Genomic DNA, 18,795 nt, shown 5'->3' with positions numbered 1-18,795 from the left:
TTTTGGTGGGGGTAGGAGTCTCACTCTGTTAGCAAGGTTAGAATACAGGGGCCCTCTCACGGCCACTGCAGCCTTGGCCTCCTGGGCTCAGGTGATCCTTCCAAGTAGTTGGAACTATAGGCACGCCACCACACCTGGCTAATTTTTTGATTTATTGTAGAGATGAGGTCTCCCCAAGTTGCCCAGGATGGTCTCAAACCTGTGGGCTCAGGTACTTCTCTTGCCTCCACCTCCCAAGGTGCTGGGAGTATAAGTGTGAGCCACTGCACCTGGCTAAAAATTTCATTTTCTTTTATTTATTTATTTATTTTTGAGTCGGAGTCTCACTCTGTCACCCAGACTGAAGTGCAGTGGCCACTCCCGGCCACCGCAGCCTTGACCTGCTGGGCTCCGGCGATCCTTCCGCCTCAGCCTTCCAAGTAGCTGGAACTACAGGCGCGCGCTACCACACCCGGCTAATTTTTGATTTATTGTAGAGATGAGGTCTCACCAAGTTGCCCACACGGGTCTCAAATCTGCGGGCTCAGGCATTCCACTCACCTCAGCCTCCCAAGGCACAGGATTACAGGCTGAGCCACCAAGCCCGGCTAAATTTCATTTTCTTAAAACAAGAACATCTGGTATGTCCGATTAAAACTAGACTTGAAAAGATTGATAATGTCCTCAAAGACACCAACTTAACCAGCATTGGAAAGACAGTGACCGTTTTCATGAACACACTGTGTAAACTAGTTGAAATTCTCATTTCTGTGTGTATCACAGCATTTCACAAACTGTGACCAGCCTTTAATGTTCATTACATCCTCATAACGCCACATGAGTTTGGCAGAGAAAGAATGGAGAAACTGAGACCCAGAAGGGTTTTCTAAGAATGCTGAGTGGATAAGTAGGTGGCCCAGCTAAAACCAGAACCCTGGGTTATCTTCATTTCACTCATGAGACAAACTGGAGGCAGCTCAAGTGGATAGAGTGTTTCAGTGCAGTGACTTTGTCTTTGAGCCCCTCTGCCTGTGAGCTCAAGGAAATTATGAAGTAGTCATTTGGCCAATGTCATTCAAGCCTAACCTTTATGGGTCTGTAGGTTTCTCACTACAGGGTGCTGTGTCAAGGCAGCTGCCCTGGCCCCTGGCCATGCCTGTGGTCTGCCAGGTTTTGACTTGATTCACATGGCTCCAAGGTATGTTTATTCCAAGTGCCAAGACACAGAGTAGGATTGATTTGTTTGATTATTCATTTATTTGCTCAAACGTTTGAGCACCTTCCTTGTGAAAACATAAACATAAGTCAGATATGGCTGTGGTCATCAAAGAACTGATGATGTCTTAGAGGAAGTAAGACATGTATGTAAATGAGATCACATGATAGAAAGGTACTAGGGTTGAAAGACACTCATAAGTGTGAGTACCAGTAGTTCAGTAGAAGGAGAACTGGCTTCCTCCAGGGAGACCAGGAAGGCTTCACGAAAACGGCATCTGAAGATAAGAAGAGGGTACAGGGAAAAATTGGTTGGAGTCAGATCATGGAAGATCTTAATTGCCTAGAGGTGAAGTTTATCTATAGGCTCAGAGGAGATTTTGGTATCTCTGAGCTTGAGAAGGTGCAGGATCCGTGTTTCAAGGAGTTTCATTTAGGCTTAGCACAAGATGGTGTGGAGGTGGGAGACTGGAGCAAGGAGCCCTGTCAGGAGACTATGTAGTAGTTATGTGTCTGCACTGCTCACCCCTAGTGCTGGCAGACACTGTCAAAGCACGAGATTGTCTTGTTATCCCTCCTCCCCCAGCCTCCTAACCCCAGCTCCAGCACCTCCCACCTTCTCTACATTGGCTACCTCTACATTGGCTGCCTCTACTGTTTGGTTTCTACTCTTTCCTCAACCCACCACCATCTGGCCTCCACCCCTTCCACACCACTGAAACTGCTCTCATGAGGTCAGCTGTGCATTTCTAGAGCTAATCCAATACGCGATTTCCCAGTGTCATCTTGCCTTACCCCTCTCAGTAGTTGACTTTTTCCTCTCTTTGAAATTCTTTCCTGGCCAGGTGTGGTGGCTCAGCCTATAATCCCAGCACTTTGGGAGGCCGAGGCAAGAGAATTGCCTGAGCCTTGGGGTTTGAGACCAACCTGGGTAACTTGGTGAGACCTTGTCTCTATAATAAATCAAAAAATAAGCTGGGCGTGGTAGCACATGCCTGTAGTTCCAGCTACTTGGAAGGTTGAGGCAGAAGGATTGCCTAAGCCCAGCAGGTCAGGGCTGCAGTGACTGAGCGTGCCACTGCACTCCAGCCTGGGCGACAGAGTGAGACTCCAACCCCCCCCCCAAAAAAGAAATTCTTTCCTCCCCTGGCCTTTGACACCACAAGTACCATTTGCTCTTATCTCTCTGCCCATTCCTTTTCAGCCCCATCACGGGGTCATTTAATGTTGGTGTATCCAACATGCCATCACTGGCTTGCTTCTTAGACATCTTATCATTCCTGTTTGTTCACTTGTCCATTCATTCATTTAATAGGTATTTATTGAGCACTTACCATTTGCTAGGCACTGATATTCACAGTAAGCAAAAGACAGTCCTGGCTGGGCACAATGGCTCATGCCTGTAATCCTAGTACTTTGGGAAGCCAAGGCAAGAGGATTGCTTGAGCCCAGGAATTTGAAACCAGCCTGGGCAACATAAAGAAACCCTGTCTCTACCAAAAAAATCAAAACATTAGCTGGATGTGGTAATGTGTGCCTGTAGTCCCAGCTACTCAGGAGGCTGGGGCAGAGGGATTGCCTGAGCACAGGTGATTGAGGCTGAGGCTGAGGCTGTAGTGAACTATGATTGTGCCACTGCACTCCAGCCTGAGTGACAGAGTGAGACTCTGACTCAAAAAAAAAAAAAAAGAAAAGAAAAGACAATCCTTGGCCAGGCATGGTGGCTCACACCTATAATTTTAGCATTTTGGGAGGCTGAGGTAGGAGGAAGATCACTTGAGGCCAGGAGGTTGAGGCTGCAGTAAGCTGTGGTGGTGCCACTACACTTCAGCCTGGGTGACAGAACCAGACCCTGTCTCAAAAAAAAAAAAAAAAAAGAGAGACAGTCCTTGTCCTCATGAAGCTAACATCCTAGTTTAGGGAGACAGGCAATAAATAGGAAGTCATATGGTGATAAGCCTCAAAGAGGAGAAACTAAAGAAAAGGTTGGCGTAGGGCTAACCCTCATGTTGACATAGCAGATGTTTTAATGAGTTGCCTTTTTTTTTTTTTTTTGGTCAGTCTCACTCTGTTGCCCAGGCTGGAGTGCAGTGGCACACTGACAGTCACTGCAGCTTCGATCCTTCCGCCTCAGCCTTCCAAGTAGCTGGAACTACAGGTGTGGGCCATCAAGCCTGACTAATTTTTTGATTTATTGTATAGATGAGGTCCTGCCAAGTTGCCCAGGCTGATCTCGAACCCATGGGTTTAGGCAATCCTCTCACTTTGGCCTTCCAAAGTGCTGGGATTGTAGGTGTGAGCCACCACACCCAGCCACGAGTTGCCTTAAAGCAGAAACCTTCAGAGAGTGAGAAAGCAAACTATATAGATATCAGGGAGAAACATTCCAGGTAGAGGGAAGAGCAAAGTGCACTATCACACTTAGTGACCTCAAGGAACCATGAGGATGCTGATGTGGCTCGAGTGGGCGGAGCCAGGCAGAGAATGGGAGGATGAGGGCTGAGAAGTAGGTGAGGGCAAGCCAGGTGGGGCCTTGAAGGCTATGGGAAGGCTTTTGGGTTGTACTCTGAGATGGGAACCCATTGGAGGGTCTTAGGAGAGAGTGACTTAAAATGACTTATACGTTTAAAGGATCTCCCTGGGTACTGCATGGGAAATAGACCATAGGGGAGCAAGGGTGGAAGCAGGAGGACTTGGGAGGGGACTGCATGATCCATGTGAGAGATGTACTCTCTGAATCAGTGTGCTCGCAGGTAAGTGGTAAGGTGTGGTTGTGTTAGGACTATGCTCTGTCTCAAAAGTAGCCAATTTGCGAATTGCTTGTATAAGCAGCATGAGAAAAAGAGGAGTTAAGAATGACCCTAAGGTTTTTAGCTTGAGCAATTGATTTTTTTTTTTTTTTGAGTTGGAGTCTCACTCTGTCACCCAGCTGGAGTGCAGTGGCATGTTCATGGCCACCGCAGCCTCGGCCTGCTGGGCTCAGGAGATCCTTGTGCCTCAGCCTTCCAAGTAACTGGAACTACAGGCACACACCACCATACCTGGCTAATTTTTTGATTTATTGTAGAGATGAGGTCTCACCAAGTTGCCCAGGCTGGTCTCGAACCCATGGGCTTGGGCAATCCTCTCACCTATGCATCACAAAGTGTTGGGATTATAGGCGTGGGCCACCGCGCCCGGCCGAGCAGTTGATTTTAACATGTAACATTTGCGATGTCCGTCCCATGTCCAAGTGGAGATGTTTGATGAGCAATTGCATATATAAGTTTGGAGTTCCAGGGGGAAGTCAGAGATGAGACATAAATTTGGGAGTTGTGAGTGGGTCCATGGAATTTAAAACCAGTATATTCCATGAACTAGAGATCTAGAAGGAGAAGATAAAAGCTCTAAGGACTGAATCACCAACACTTAGAGGTCAGGAAAATAGGGAGAACCCAGCAAAGGAGATGGACAAAGCACAGCCAGTTAGAAGGAGAAGAATTCAGAAAGAGGGAGGGATGCCAAGAGGAGAAAGTATTTCAAGGAAAAATTGACTATGTCTAATACTACCTATAGGCATGCTGAGAATTCTTGACTGGGTTTGGCAATGGTGAGGTTGTTAGTGAACTTGACATGGGCAGTATCATTGGACAGTGAGGGCAAAAACTTGAATGGAGCAGACTTAAAAGAGAACTGAAGAAATTGATATGAAGATAGTGTAGATGTTTCTTTCAAGGAGTTTTTCCTGTAAAGGATACAAAGAAATGGACTGGTGACTGAAGGGAGGGATATAAAGTAAGAATTTTGGGGGGTTTTTTTGAGTTGGAGTCTCACTTTGTAGCCCAGTCTGGAGTGCAATGGCATGCTCACAGCCATCCCAGCGTCAACCTGCCGGGCTCCGGTGATTCTTCTGCCTCAGCCTTCCAAGTAGCCAGAACTACAGGTGTGCGCTATCACGACCAGCTAATTTTTTTACTTATTATAGAGATGAGGCCTCACCATGTTGCCCAGGCTGGACTCGGACCTGCGGGCTCAGGCAATCCTCTTGCCTTGGCCTCCCAAAGTGCTGGGTTACAGGCTTGAGCCACCGCACCCAGCCAGGCAAAAGTTTTTATTAAGGTAGATGATATATAAGTATGTTAATTTATTCATGGGAATGATCCAGGAGAGAGGGGGATAGTTAGAAGAGAGGGATAGTTGATGGAATGAGGGGAGATGGAGTCCCATGAGCAAGTGGAGGGACTGGTCTGGCCTAGGACAGGAGAAAGGATCATTCATTCCTAGTAACAGGAGTGGCAAGCAGATCATGTGAGTTCATGTGGGAGGCTGGGAGGTGTTGGGAGCCTGTGAACATTCTCTTCTGATTGCTCCTTCTTCTCGATGTTTGGAGAAGCAAGGGTGGCTGATGAAAGTGAGAAGGGGGTGGGAGGGGTTGGAGGTTTGAGCAAAGGGAAGGTGAAAGTAGTCACTGAGTAGAGTGGGAGAGTAAAGCAGTGATCTGGGAAAGTGGTAAGATGCCTGGGCAGAACCAGTGGACATAAGATGTTAGTGGTCAGCCGGGCTCGGTGGCTCAGCTTGTAATCCCGCACCCTGGGAGGCTGAGGTGAGTGGATTGCCTGAGCCCGCGGGTTCGAGACCCGCCTGGGCAACGAGACCTCATCTCTACAATAAATCAAAAAATCAGCCGGGCGTGGTAGCGCGTGCCTGTAATTCCGGCTACTCGGAAGGCTGAGGCGGAAGGATTGCCGAAGCCCAGCAGGTCGAGGCTGCGGTGGCCGGGAGCGTCCAGTGCACTCCAGTGTGGGGGACAGAGTGAGACTCCAACTCAAAAAAAAAAAAAAAAAGATGTCAGTGGTCATGGATTTAAAGTAAGACAGAACACACAGTTGTATATTTTTTTCCCAGTGATGGTAAGTGGGCTTGTTTCAGGTAGGAAGAGAGCTGTGTTTAACCAGAGTTTTGGTTGAACCAGGTGAATACAGATAGAGGGAGAGGGTGGCCAAGACAGTTGAGAGTACCTGCAAAACAGTGATTTCATGAGTTGTGGGCATTGAACTGGGGAAGGAAGGGAGTTAGGCTCCAGGAGGTGAGGGGCAGTGAGATGACCATATAGGCCTTGGTCTGGAGATCCCAGCAGAAGCAGGACGCAAAGGGGTGAGCAGGAAAGATACACCACAGTGGTTAGAAAGTGGAGTGTCTTAAATGTGACTTGTGGAACAAATACAGTTATTGGCATGTCATCATGGGGCTATAATTCTCATTCCTGACTGTATATTAGAATGGGAGGGGTAGGCTGGACACGGTGACTCACACCTATGATCCCAGCACTTTGGAAAGCTGAGGTGAGAGGATTGCCTAAGCCCAAGGATTTGAGACCAGTCTGGGCAACTTGGGGAGACCGCATCTCTACAATAAATCAAAAAATTAGTGGGGTGTGGTGGCGCACGCCTGTAGTTCCAGCTACTTGGAAGGCTGAGGCAGAAGGATCACCTGAGCCCAGCAGGTCGAGGCTACAGTGGCCATGAGCATGCCACTCACTCCAGCTTGGGCAACAGAGTGAGACTCCGACTCAAAAAAAAAAAAAGAATGAGAGGGATGCTTTAAAAGTATGAGGCTTGGGCCTGGAATGGGGACCAGACTTTAGTGTATATATATATATATATATATATTATTTTTTTTTTTTTAAACTTCCTGGTGATTCTAATATGCAGGCAGAGTTGAAAACTATGGGCCATCCAGGATCAGGTGGCTGAGGTGGGGTGGAGAATAAGGTATTTGGAGGAGAGGTGAAGAGATCAAAGAACAGAGAGGTCAGGGTGTTGGAAGGGTCAATTTTGGTTCACACGAATTATGCTGGGAGTGATATTTGAACGTGATATAATACAATCTCCAAGGAATGAGGGGATGACCCAGGGCCCCTGGTGACTGTAATGGGGTGGCAGCAGTGATATCATCTGATGGTCTGAGCCTCGAGAGACCTTCGTGTTTTTAAGGAGGGAAGGAAGGACAGTGGTCTGCAAATGGCAGTGAAGCACAGCGAAGACGCTGCTCATCTCCCACACAGGATTGTCAGGTCTCTAGGACAGGCCTACAAGGGAAACAGGGATTGAAGTGAGCTAGATCTCAGTTAAAGCATCCACCCTAATCCACTGAAGACTCTCAAAACTGTATTTTTGAGAGTCTTTCCCAAAGCTCCAGATATATCTGTCTAACCGGATATTCCCACTTGGATGCTCTGCATAAGCCTTGGGTACAGTAAAATCTGAACTGAACTCCTCTTTCCTCCCATACCTGCCTTTCTGCCTGGTTCCCTGCCTCAGCTGATTTCACCATCATCCACTGGGTCAACTAATCCAGAACCTGTGTCATTTAGAATGTGTTCTGCTGAGCGTGGTGGCTCAAGCCTGTAATCCCAGCACTTTGGGAGGCCAAGGTGAGAGGATTGCCTGAGCCCAGGGGTTCGAGACCCGCCTGGGCAACTTAGTGAGACCTCATCTCTACAATAAATCAAGAAAAATTAGCCAGGCGTGGTGGTGCAAGCCTGTAATTCCAGCTACTTGGAAGGCTGAGGCGGAAGGATAGCCTGAACCCAGCAGGTTGAGGCTGCGGTGGCTGTGAGCATGCCACTGCTCTCCAGCCTGGGTGAGAGAGTGAGACTCCAATGCAAAACATGAAAATAGAATATGTTCTTTCCCACTTCCCTCTCTGGCAGTCATCAAGCACTGTGAATCTTACTCCTTCTGAGTGTGTCTCCTTTCCACCTCCAGGACTGCTGCTTTAGCTCCCCGCTTCTCTCATCTAGACTGGTGATCCCCGCCCATCTAGACTTGCTGCCATTAGTCTTACCTCTCTTAAGACTTTTCTCTGAATTGCCTCCAGAGGGATCTTTTAAAAGTCACACCTGGTTATCAAAATCTGACCATGTATCCTTCTTGCTTAAAATCCCCGCTGCTGGCCGGGCTCAGTGGCTCAGCCTGTAATCCCAGCACTTTGGGAGGCCGAGGTGAGTGGATTGCCTGAGCCCGCGGGTTCGAGACCCGCCTGGGCAACTTGGCGAGACCTCATCTCTAAATAAATCAAAAAAATTAGCCGGGTGTGGTAGTGCGCGCCTGTAGTTCCAGCTACTCGGAAGGCCGAGCCGGAAGGATCGCTGGAGCCCAGCAGCTCGAAGCTGCGGTGGCCGGGAGCGGCCACTGCACTCCAGTCTGGGCGACAGAGGGAGACTTCAACTCAAAAAAAAAAAAAAAAAATCCCAGCTGCTTACAGAATAAGGTCCAAGTTCATTAACGTGTCAGCTCCACAAGGTCTGTTCTGTTCACTGGGGTATCCCCAGGACCTAGAGCAGAGCCCCACACACAATCAGTGCTCAGTATAAATTCACTGAATAAATGAGTGAGCGTCACCATCACAATCTGGTTCTTACCCCTTCCTTGACTTCATTCCTAACTCCCAACCCATCCTCCATATTCTCATTTACCTCTATGCCTAAGCATGTGTTATTCCTCTGCCTAACAGTCCTCTCTCTGTCTTGAATTCCTGGCGAGCTTCTATTCATCTTTTAAAATCTTGCTCAAAGTTAACCTCTTCTGTGAAACTTCTTCTGAACTCCTGGAAAGAATCATTATTTTATTACCTATATCTTCATCTTTGAACTTTGCATGTGTTACACCACACTGTGTGAATACGTTTACATGTATTTCTCTCCTGCTAGACTTAGTTTCTTGAGGGAGGAAACGGATGTCTTGGTAAAGATGGACCCTAACACAGTGCCTGGCATGCAGTAGGCATTCAAGTGACCTGTTGTGTTGGGGCAGTGAGATAATTAAAGAGGAAGGAAAGTGTTGAGATAATTCATACTTTTCTGATGGAGAAATAGTTAACAGTTGTCCCCAGGACTTATATCGGGCCCATTCTACTTTATGTTTTTGTAGATAATCAGGAAGAAAAGAATAGTGCGATGCTAAGGTGATGGGGGAAAACCACAGGAAGATTCCACAACACCAGAGGAGTAAAAAGGATGATGAGCTCTGAGCTGCTGCCTTTATCCTAGAGAACAGATCACCATTCCTGTTCTTCAGGCATCTCAGTACCACTGCAAGCAGTGAGAGATGTAATAATTCCACATGGCCAAGTGCAATCGCTCACACCTATAATTCTGGCACTTGGAGAGACCGAGGCGGGAGGATTCCTTGAGCCCAGGAGTTTGAGACCACCCTAGGTAACATAATGAGGCCTTGTCTATAAAAAATAAAAAATTAGCCAGGCGTGGTGGAGCACACCTGTAGTTCTACCTACTTGGGAGGCTGAGGTGGAAGGATCACCTGAGCCCAGGAGTTCAAGGCTGTGGTGAGCTATGATTGTGCCACTGTACTCCAGCCTGGGCAACAGAGTGAGACCCTGACTAATAATAATAATAATAATAATAATCCCACATATGTGTGCAGTGATGAGCTATGAGCTTCTCCTTTTATCCTGGGAAACAGATTTTGGAGTCACTATAGGTTATGCAAAATGTTAGGCATTATTTGGATAGGAACTAGAAGCAATGAGAATAATTTCCCCCTTATGTAAAAGGATGCTGGGTTCTCACTTGGAATTTGAGATGTCATGCTTTTTGTGGCACCTCAGAAAAGACAAAGCCCAGGTAGGTGTCCTGAGACAGTCCCAGAGAAAGGAGTTACTTCAGTAATTTTTTTTTTTTTTGAGTCAGAGTCTCACTCTGTCACCCAGGTAGGAGTTCAGTGGCATGCTCATAGCCACCATAGCCTCGTCCTACTGGGCTCAGGTAATCCTTCCACCTCAGCCTTTCAAGTAGCTGAGGCACGTACCACCACGCCCAACTAATTTTTTGATTTATTGTAGAGATGAGGTCTCACCAAGTTAGCCCAGGCTGGTCTCAAACCTCTGGGCTCAGGCAATCCTCTCGCCTCCGCCTCCCAAGGTGCTGGGATTACAGGCATGAGCCACTATACCCACCTTCAGTAATTTAAAGAAATGCTGATTAAGCAAAACAACAACGAAAAAAGACAAGTAAAAAAACTAATAATAAAAAAGAAATGCTGAGTAGATGGTGAGATGCAAAAATGGCTGATGTTTACAAGTGCTTACTATGTGCCAGGGGCTGTGCTATAGGTGCTATTTCATATCATTCTTACCACAATCTTCTGAGGTGGAACCTATTATCATACCTGTTTTACAGATGAGGAAAGCAAAGCACAGAGAAGTTAAGTGAGATGTCCAAGGCCATACAGCTGGTAAGTGGGAGAGCCAGGACTCAAACCAGGTTTCTCTGCCTGGAAAGCTTGAATCACTAGGGACTTCATATATGGTATGATATGACCAAAGCCTGTAACTCCTGAAGGGCCTGGAAAGACAGAACACATCTTGGAATAGTCGGCCCTCCACATTCACAGCTTCCACATCCATGGATTCAACCTATCACAGATAGAATATACAGTATTCTTGGGATCTGCAGGGCCAACATGGGACTTGAGCATCCTTGGGTTTTGGTATCTGAGAAGGGTCCTTTAATCAATTCCCAGTGGATACTGAGGGGTGGCCATTGCAATAAGTATAACTCAGAAAACTTGAGAGGAACAATTTCTATTTATGTGAGTGATAATCACATTGTCATGGTTCTATAAGCAAGGTGGGAAAAAGGTTTCCAGTTATCCACATCAGGCACGTGTGTTCTAAGGCTGTAATGTAAGCTGTATGTCTAACTGTGAGTCACAGCTGGGTTGTGTGAAAGTTGGTGCCTTATGGTATTCCTTGCGTCATGATATCAGAAGTGCACTTTACACTCGGGCTTCCAGAGGAGCTGGGACTGCACACAGCATCTAGCTGTTAGCTGGTGTCGGAGCTGGTGTCCCCCTCCTCCATCTGGGCTGGTGGACATCCCCAGCTCTGGATCTCCTCCACTGGAGGGTGGCTGAGGCTGTCACTGCATATCGTACAGCTAAATCAATGCATTTGGTTCCCCAGGTGATGTGCTGGTGGTCCCCATCAAGCTCCACAAGTGTCCTTTCTGCCCTTACACTGCCAAACAGAAGGGCATTCTCAAGAGGCACATCCGCTCACACACAGGCGAGCGGCCCTATCCCTGTGAGACCTGCGGCAAGAGGTTCACGCGGCAGGAGCACCTGCGGAGCCATGCCCTGAGCGTAAGTGTCTGAGCTGGCAGTGCTTTCCCAGCAGGGCTGGCTCATGATAGCATCTCACGTAGGGACAAAGCCAGGCTGCCTTTCACTTTTCTGTCCTCTGGATATTTGCAGAGCATTATGAACATATGTTTATGTTTTCACTATTAAATTAAAGCTGGATTGGTGGCACTTAGAATTAAAACTTACATAGGAATGGACTAGTTTTATAAAGGGAAGTGTCAATAAAGTATATCCTGGTAAGGGATGGTTGCTATAAGGTAGAGAACAGTAATGCCAAAGGTAAACTGCATCCTCAGTTTCCCACTTAAGCCTACACCCAGGGGTGGGGAAAGGGTATACTGCCATTATAGGGCTACCTATGGGCAGCAGTCAAAGAGGACTCCAGCCTAAGGGGATCACCCCTCTAATGGGCTAAATCTAGGGTTCTGTCTCTATATGAGCAGGTGATTTCCACTAGCTAAAAAGCATTCTGGCCATTTAGAAAGATGTTGCATTAGGCCTGACATGGTAGCTCACACCTGTAATCCCCACGCTTTGGGTGACTGAGGCAGGAGGATCATTTGAGGCCAGGAGTTCAAAACTAGCTTGGGCAACATAGCAAGGCCCCATCTCTATTTTATTTTTTAAAAAACGAAAGAAAGATGTTGTGTTTATTATCATCTTTGAGCAAGACAGTCTTTTGAAAAATCCAACATAAAAATAGTTTGGACTTCAAAGGACACTATTAGGAGTGTGAAAACCCATAGAATGGGAGAAAATATTTGCAAGGAATATTATCTGATAAGAATCTAGCTAGTGGCAACCCCTTCACTTCAGTCCCCTCCCACTGTGGGAACTTTTCTGTCCTCTCAATAAATCCTGCTTTCAAAAAAAACAAAACAAACAAACAAAAAGAATCTAACTAGTATCCAACCTGGGCATCATACTGAGACCTTGTCTCTATAAAAAAATCAAAAAATTAGCCAGCCGGGTTTGGTGGCTCAGCCTGTAATCCTGCGCCTTTGGGAGGCTGAGGTGAGTGGATTGCCTGAGCCCGCGGGTTCGAGACCTGCCTGGGCAACTTGGCAAGACCTCATCTTTACAATAAATAAAAAATTAGCCAGGCGTGGTAATGCACGCCTGTAATTCCAGCTACTTGGAAGGCCAAGGCGGAAGGATTGCCGGAGCCCAGCAGGTCGAGGCTGCGGTGGCTGGGAGCGGTCACTGCCCTCCAGTCTGGGCGACAGAGTGAGACTCCAATTCAAAAAAAAAAAAAAAAAAAAAATTAGCCAAATGTGGTGGCATATGCTGTAGTTCCAGCTATTCAGGAGGCTAAGGCAGAAGGATTGCCAAAGTCCAGGAGGTCAAGGCTGCAGTGAACTGAGATTGTGCCACTGTAATTGTACCACTGCATGCCAACCTGGGCGACAGAGTGAGACCCTGACACACACACATACACACAGTCTAATATCCATAATATATACAGAACTCTTACTGTGTAACAATAAAAGGACAAATAACCAATTAAACACTGGCATAGGACTTGATTAGACATTTCTCCAAAAAGATACAAATGACCAATAAGCACATGAAAGATGCTCAATACATTATTACTGTAGTGTAAATGCAAATCAAAACCACAGTAAGATGCCACTTCATACCCACTGGGATTGATAGAATTGTTGGTTGGCCCTTCTGCGTCAGCTTCTCTTTATCTTTGCCTCTGGTGTTTCTCTTGCATCCAAAGCTCTCTAAAAGAGAGGCACTGATTGGTTCACAGAGCTTCTATCAGCTGGAGCTCTTGAAAAGCTCACACATTAGAAAAATAGTTCCTAGGCAGGTATAGTGGCTCATGTCTGTAATCCCAGCCCTTTGGGAGGCTGAGGCAAGAGGGTTGCTTGAGCTCAGGAGTTTGATGCCAATCTGGGCAACATAGTGAGACCTCGTCTCTACAAAAACATCAAAAAATTATCTGGGCGTAGAGGCACATGTTTGTTGTCCTAGCTATTCAGGAACCTGAGGTGGGAGAATCATTTGAACCCAGGAGTTTGAGGCTGCAGCGAGCCATGATCATGTCACTGCACTCCAGTCTGGGTGACAGAATAAGAACCCCAACTCAAAAAAACCAAAAAAGAAAAAAACAGAAAATGCAGAGGGGACCTCTGGGACTATTGCCCTTAGGAGGAGCTGTGTGGAATAGCAGATCAGGTCTTCTTTTCTACCACAAAGCTGTTCTCAAGCAAGCAATGCATTTTTCAATGAGAAAGTCAAAGGTGAAGCATCTGCTGGCACATCTGAGGAATACAGACGTCTACTCTAGCAAACCTGCCTTCCTAACAATTAAACAATCCAAGGTACATAAACCATGTCAAAAATCCTAATCAGAGCTGGGCGTGGTGGTGCAATCCCAGCTATTTGGGAGACCGAGGCTGGCAGATCACTTGAGCCCAGGAGTTTGAGTCTAGCCTGGGCAACATAGTGAGACCCCTGTGTCTAAAAACATAATAATCCTAATCAGTTCCCTCAGTGCCCTTTATATTCTAAGCACTAGGGAAGCAGTAATGAATGAGGCAGACTCTGTCCCTGCCCTCTTGTAGTGTACATTCTGGTGAATTTTGCCAATGACTTGTGAGAAGTGCGACGAAGAAGTGTAGGTGAGGATGGACACTGGAGAGACATAACCTGATCCAGAACATTAGAAAGACTTCTTTCAAAGATGATATTTTGGTTTTTTTGTTTTTGTTTTTGAGTTGGAGTCTCACTCTGTCGCCCAGACTGGAGTGCAGTGGCCACTCCCGATCACCGCAGCCTCGCCTGCTGGGCTCCGGCGATCCTTCCGCCTCAGCCTTCCAAATAGCCAGAATTACAGGCATGCACTACCACGCCCGGCTGATTTTTTGATTTATTGTAGAGATGAGGTGTCACTGCCCAGGCGGTTCTCGAACCCGCGGGCTCAGGCAACCCACTCACCTCAGCCTCCCAAAGGCGCGGGATTATAGGCTGAGCACCGAGCCTGGCTTCAAAGGTGATATTAAGGAGTGAGGAGTTGGCAATGTGGGGAGGGAACGTTCCAGGCATGTCCAATGGCCCTGAGGTATAAAGTACCTCAGTAAGATGGACCGTGGCTGAAAAAAGCAATCAGAAGATTAGCAAGAAACAGGACTGGAGGATCAGGCAGGAACCAGATCACATAGGGCCTTGTAGGTCATGGCTCAACCCTTCCTCTGTGACATTGACTGTGTCTTCTTGTGGTTACAGGTCCACAGATCCAATCGTCCAATCATCTGTAAAGGTTGCAGAAGAACCTTCACGAGTCACCTGTCTCAGGGGCTGCGGCGTTTCGGGCTGTGTGACAGCTGCACCTGCGTGACAGACACACATGATGATGACGATGATTTGATGCCCATCAACCTTAGCCTGGTGGAAGCCTCGTCTGAAAGCCAAGAAAAGAGTGACACAGACAATGACTGGCCAATCTATGTGGAGTCTGGTGAGGAAAACGACCCCGCAGGAGATGATTCTGACGACAAACCACAAATTCGGCCCAGCTTATCAGACCAAGAAACATTTACGTAGCAATGGGGAAAGGGTGGGGAAGAAATTTTAGAATTCGTCAGTGTTCATTCTATGGTTGGAAGACACCATTTGTCCCATTTCATGGAACCCTGAGAGGAACATTTTTTTCACTGTTATTGTATTTGCTTTTTTGTTAGACTATGTGATATAGGCTGGATTTTGTGACTCAAAGGACTCATAACTTTTTAGTTATTGGTTTCTGAGGGCTTTGCTGGCTACTCCTTAATTCCGAATGAATCAAGGTTGTCCCTGGAGCTTCCTGTTTTTCTTGCTATGTGTTCAAACTCTGGTTAGAAAGATAAGAAACTCTCCACACTTGTTTTTATAGTGTCTCAATTCTCTGCATTCCTTTGTTAACAAGTCCCGTTTCTCTTAAAAGGTGGGCAAGGATACATTAAGTTGAGAGATCACTCTTACCTTTGCCAAGCCTTTCCTAATGAATTCCACATTTTAATTTTCTGGCAAAATATTAAAGAGAAAGCTTCATTGATATAAAGCAGACAGAGCTGTCTGGCTACATGATCGTAAATGGTACTCTCTAAATCTAAGACAAATTTAAAGGCTGAGTGTATTTATGTGCAGACAAGCATGGAAATGAACTGAAAGGCTCGTTATGGCACCCTGACTTGCCCAGTTGAATTATATTTTAAGTTAGCCCCAAGAAGGGGGCCTGTGAGCCCAGGTGTGGATGATTTCTCTGTCTGGTTTGGTATTTGATGATTCTACATACACAACCTGTTCTGTGATCATAAAGCAAATCAAACTGTTCCCTTTTTCAAAACCCATGGCTGTGTAACCTGGAAATGTAGCCACCCCTGACATTCTTTTACTTAGTTTATGCCTAGAACTTTAATTGGAAGGAAAGTGTAACCCATACTAACAAGTTATATTTCTAATTCATCTTTTATTTATTTATTTTTTGAGTTGGAGTCTCACTCTGTTGCCCAGACTCCCAGCCACTGCAGCCTCGACCTGCTGGGGATCCAGTGATCCTTCCGCCTTAGCCTTCCAAGTAGCCGGAATTACAGGCGCGCGCTACCACGCCCGGCTGATTTTTTGATTTATTGTAGAGATGAGGTCTCGCCAAGTTGCCCAGGTGGGTCTCGAACCCGCGGGTTCAGGCAATCCACTCACCTCAGCCTCCCAAGGCGTGGGATTACAGGCTGAGCCACCGAGCCCAGCTTAACTCATCTTTTAAAAGATCCTCTTGAGGGAAAGGGAAAGTTAGTAAAAGAACAGGATTTGTAAAGCAGTCTGCTTTTTACCCACTTTGCAGCCAGATAATTATTCTAGCAAAACAGGCTAAACTCTTTAAAGGGCTAAAGGGCAGGAAATATTAGGGATTAGGGAGATAATGAAAGGCACTTTTATAATTTTGTTTTATGTTAAAATATCCAAAATGGATTTTAAAAGAAATCTTCTTGTCTTCCTTTAATTTTAATAAAGTTGTGTTTCAAAAGGTGGCAAAATCACTTATTTTCTGCCTCTTGAACAACAAAAAAAATCAAAATATTATAAATTGGTTTGTAAATGTTAGCTATTGAAGAGTTGGAAAGGTGTTTAAATCATACTTCTCAATAATAGTTAGAACTAGATCTAGATTACTTATGGTACCTAAAAAAAAAAGAAGAAGAAGAATTGAGACAGTGCTACTTAAACTGAGGCCCACAGACAGGTGCTATTCTGTGAATTGTTTTCTACCAGTCTGCGACAAGGACAGTCAGAAATTAAGAGTAAATATATAGAAACTTTTATAACACTTTGCCACTGCTGTGACTAGTGGCCTTGTCTTCTTGAACAGGGTTTGGACAGGTTTAGGTGTGGCCAACTGGATTGCCACATAGTAGAAAGGTTAGATACTTATCTGTACAGTAAGACCACATACTGGAAATTTAAAAACTGTTCTTTGACCACAGCTGGTTTGAAAAACATTGTTCTAGATCAAGAGTTACACATCGAAAATTATCAGGGACTAGACATACTTTTCATATCTGAAGTGAAAATATTAGCTGTTATTTTAAAAGAGGGATCTCAGCAAAAAGAAAACCTAAATGAATGTGTAGATTTACTTTGCAAGGAGCAATCTTTGATATTTCTGCTTTCTCTCTTTAAATTATTTATGATTGCCTGGCGTGGTAGATCACATCTGAAATTCCAGCACTTTGGGAAGGAGAGGCAAGAGAATTGACTGAGTCCAGGGGTTCAGGACCCCTGGGCAATTTGGCGAGACCTCATCTCTATTATAGATCAAAAAATTAGCCAGGCATGGTGGCCCACACCTGCAGTTCCAGCTACTAGGAAGGCTGAGGCGGAAGGAAAAAATTATTTATGATTTTTTTTTTGAGTTGGAGTCTCACTTTGATGCCCAGGCTGTAGTGCAGTAGCACGTTCCCTGCCACTGCAGCCTCGACCTGCTGGACTCCAGCGATCCTTCTGCTTCAGCTTTCCGAGTAGCCAGAGCTACAGGTGCACGCTACCATGCCCTGCTAATTTTTTATTTATTGTAGAGACGAGGTCTTGCCAATTGGCCCAGGCTAGGCTCGAACCCGTGGGCTCAGGCAATCCACTCGCCTCGGTCTCCCAAAGTGCTGGGATTACAGGCTGAGCTACTGAGCCTGGCTGATTTTTTTTTTTAATTAAAAAAAATTTTAAGCCTGGGCAGCGAGACCTCATCTCTACAATAAATCAGAAAATTAGCCGGGCGTGGTAGCATGTGCCTGTAATTCCGGTTACTCAGAAGACTGAGGTGGAAGGATCACCGGAGCCCAGCAGGTCAAGGCTGCGGTGAGCGGGAGCATGCCACTGCACTCCAGTCTGGGCAATAAAGTGAGACTCCAACTCAAAACAAAACAAAACAAACAAAAAAATTTTAAATATAGAGACGAGGTCTTGCTATATTGCCTAGGCTGCTCTCAAACTCCTGGGCTCAAGCAATCCTCTTGCATCGAGCTCCCAAAGTGTTGGATTACAGGTATGAGCCCAGCGCCCGGCCTTTCTGATATTTTTTTTTTTTTTAAATTGGAATCTCACTCCATCGCCCAGGCAGGAGTGCAGTGGCATGCTCATGGCTACCCCAGCATCAACCTGCTGGGCTCAGGCAATCCTTCCACTTCAGCCTTCCGAGTAGCCAGAACTACAGGCGCGCGCTACCATGCCCGGCGAATATTTTTTTGATTTATTGTAGAGATGGGGTCTCGCTAAGTTGCCCAGGCTGTTCTCGAACCCCTGGGCTCTGGCAATCCTCTCACCTCGGCCTCCTAAAGTGCTGGGATTATAGGCTTGAGCCACCGTGTCTGGCCTTCTGATGTTTTTAATAGGACTTTACTACCTCACAGTTTAACTTCTCTGCCTACTTTCTCAGGTGGAGCTGTGATCCTTTTCAGTGATTCTGTGACCTATTTATATCACTGGGTAAAACATTTTACATTAGCAATTGCACTGTAAGATAGTGATTCTCAATTGGGGGTGATTTTGCCCCCTACAGGTTGCCACTGACATCTAGTAGGCAGAGACCAGGGAAGCTGCTAAATGTTCTATAGTGCACAGGACAGCCGTCACAACAGTTATCTAATTCAAAATGTCAATAGTACCAAGGTTGGCAAACCCCACTATAAGATAAAGTCAGATTTTTAAAATGATCTTTAATGACTGATCTTAATTTTGTGTTCTACTTTAAGCTACCTTCTACCTTCATAATATTTAATAGGTTCTTATACTCCCACAAGTTTTGGAAAATAGTGGATTAGGCCAGATGGTTCATAGTTTGCCCAAGCTTTGACTCAGGTTTGTGATGTGGAGACTTAGAAAATTCTGAAGCCGGGCGCGGTGGCTCAGCCTGTAATCCCGCGCTTTGGGAGGCTGAGGTGAGTGAATTGCCTGAGCCCGCGGGTTCGAGACCCGCCTG

At 46.1% G+C, this 18,795-nt stretch overlaps 1 protein-coding gene across 1 annotated transcript in view; it reads left to right on the top strand.

The window, feature by feature from the left end:
• ZBTB8B (zinc finger and BTB domain containing 8B) overlaps positions 1-14,891 on the top strand; it is a 17,038-nt gene extending 2,147 nt beyond the window's left edge. The window contains exons 2-3 of the mRNA XM_008051427.2: positions 11,158-11,336; positions 14,574-14,891. Coding sequence (XP_008049618.1) covers positions 11,158-11,336; positions 14,574-14,891 — 497 coding nt within the window. The remainder of the gene's footprint in view (positions 1-11,157; positions 11,337-14,573) is intronic.
• The last annotated feature ends 3,904 nt before the right edge of the window (positions 14,892-18,795 follow it).

This window comes from Carlito syrichta, unplaced genomic scaffold (genome assembly GCF_000164805.1).
Source record: "Carlito syrichta isolate Samal-C Ts95f unplaced genomic scaffold, Tarsius_syrichta-2.0.1 Scaffold172275, whole genome shotgun sequence".
In the NCBI taxonomy this organism is placed as follows: Eukaryota; Metazoa; Chordata; class Mammalia; order Primates; family Tarsiidae; genus Carlito; species Carlito syrichta.
The sequence above is the reverse complement of the archived record's forward strand: the minus strand, read 5'-3'. Positions and strand labels throughout refer to the sequence as shown.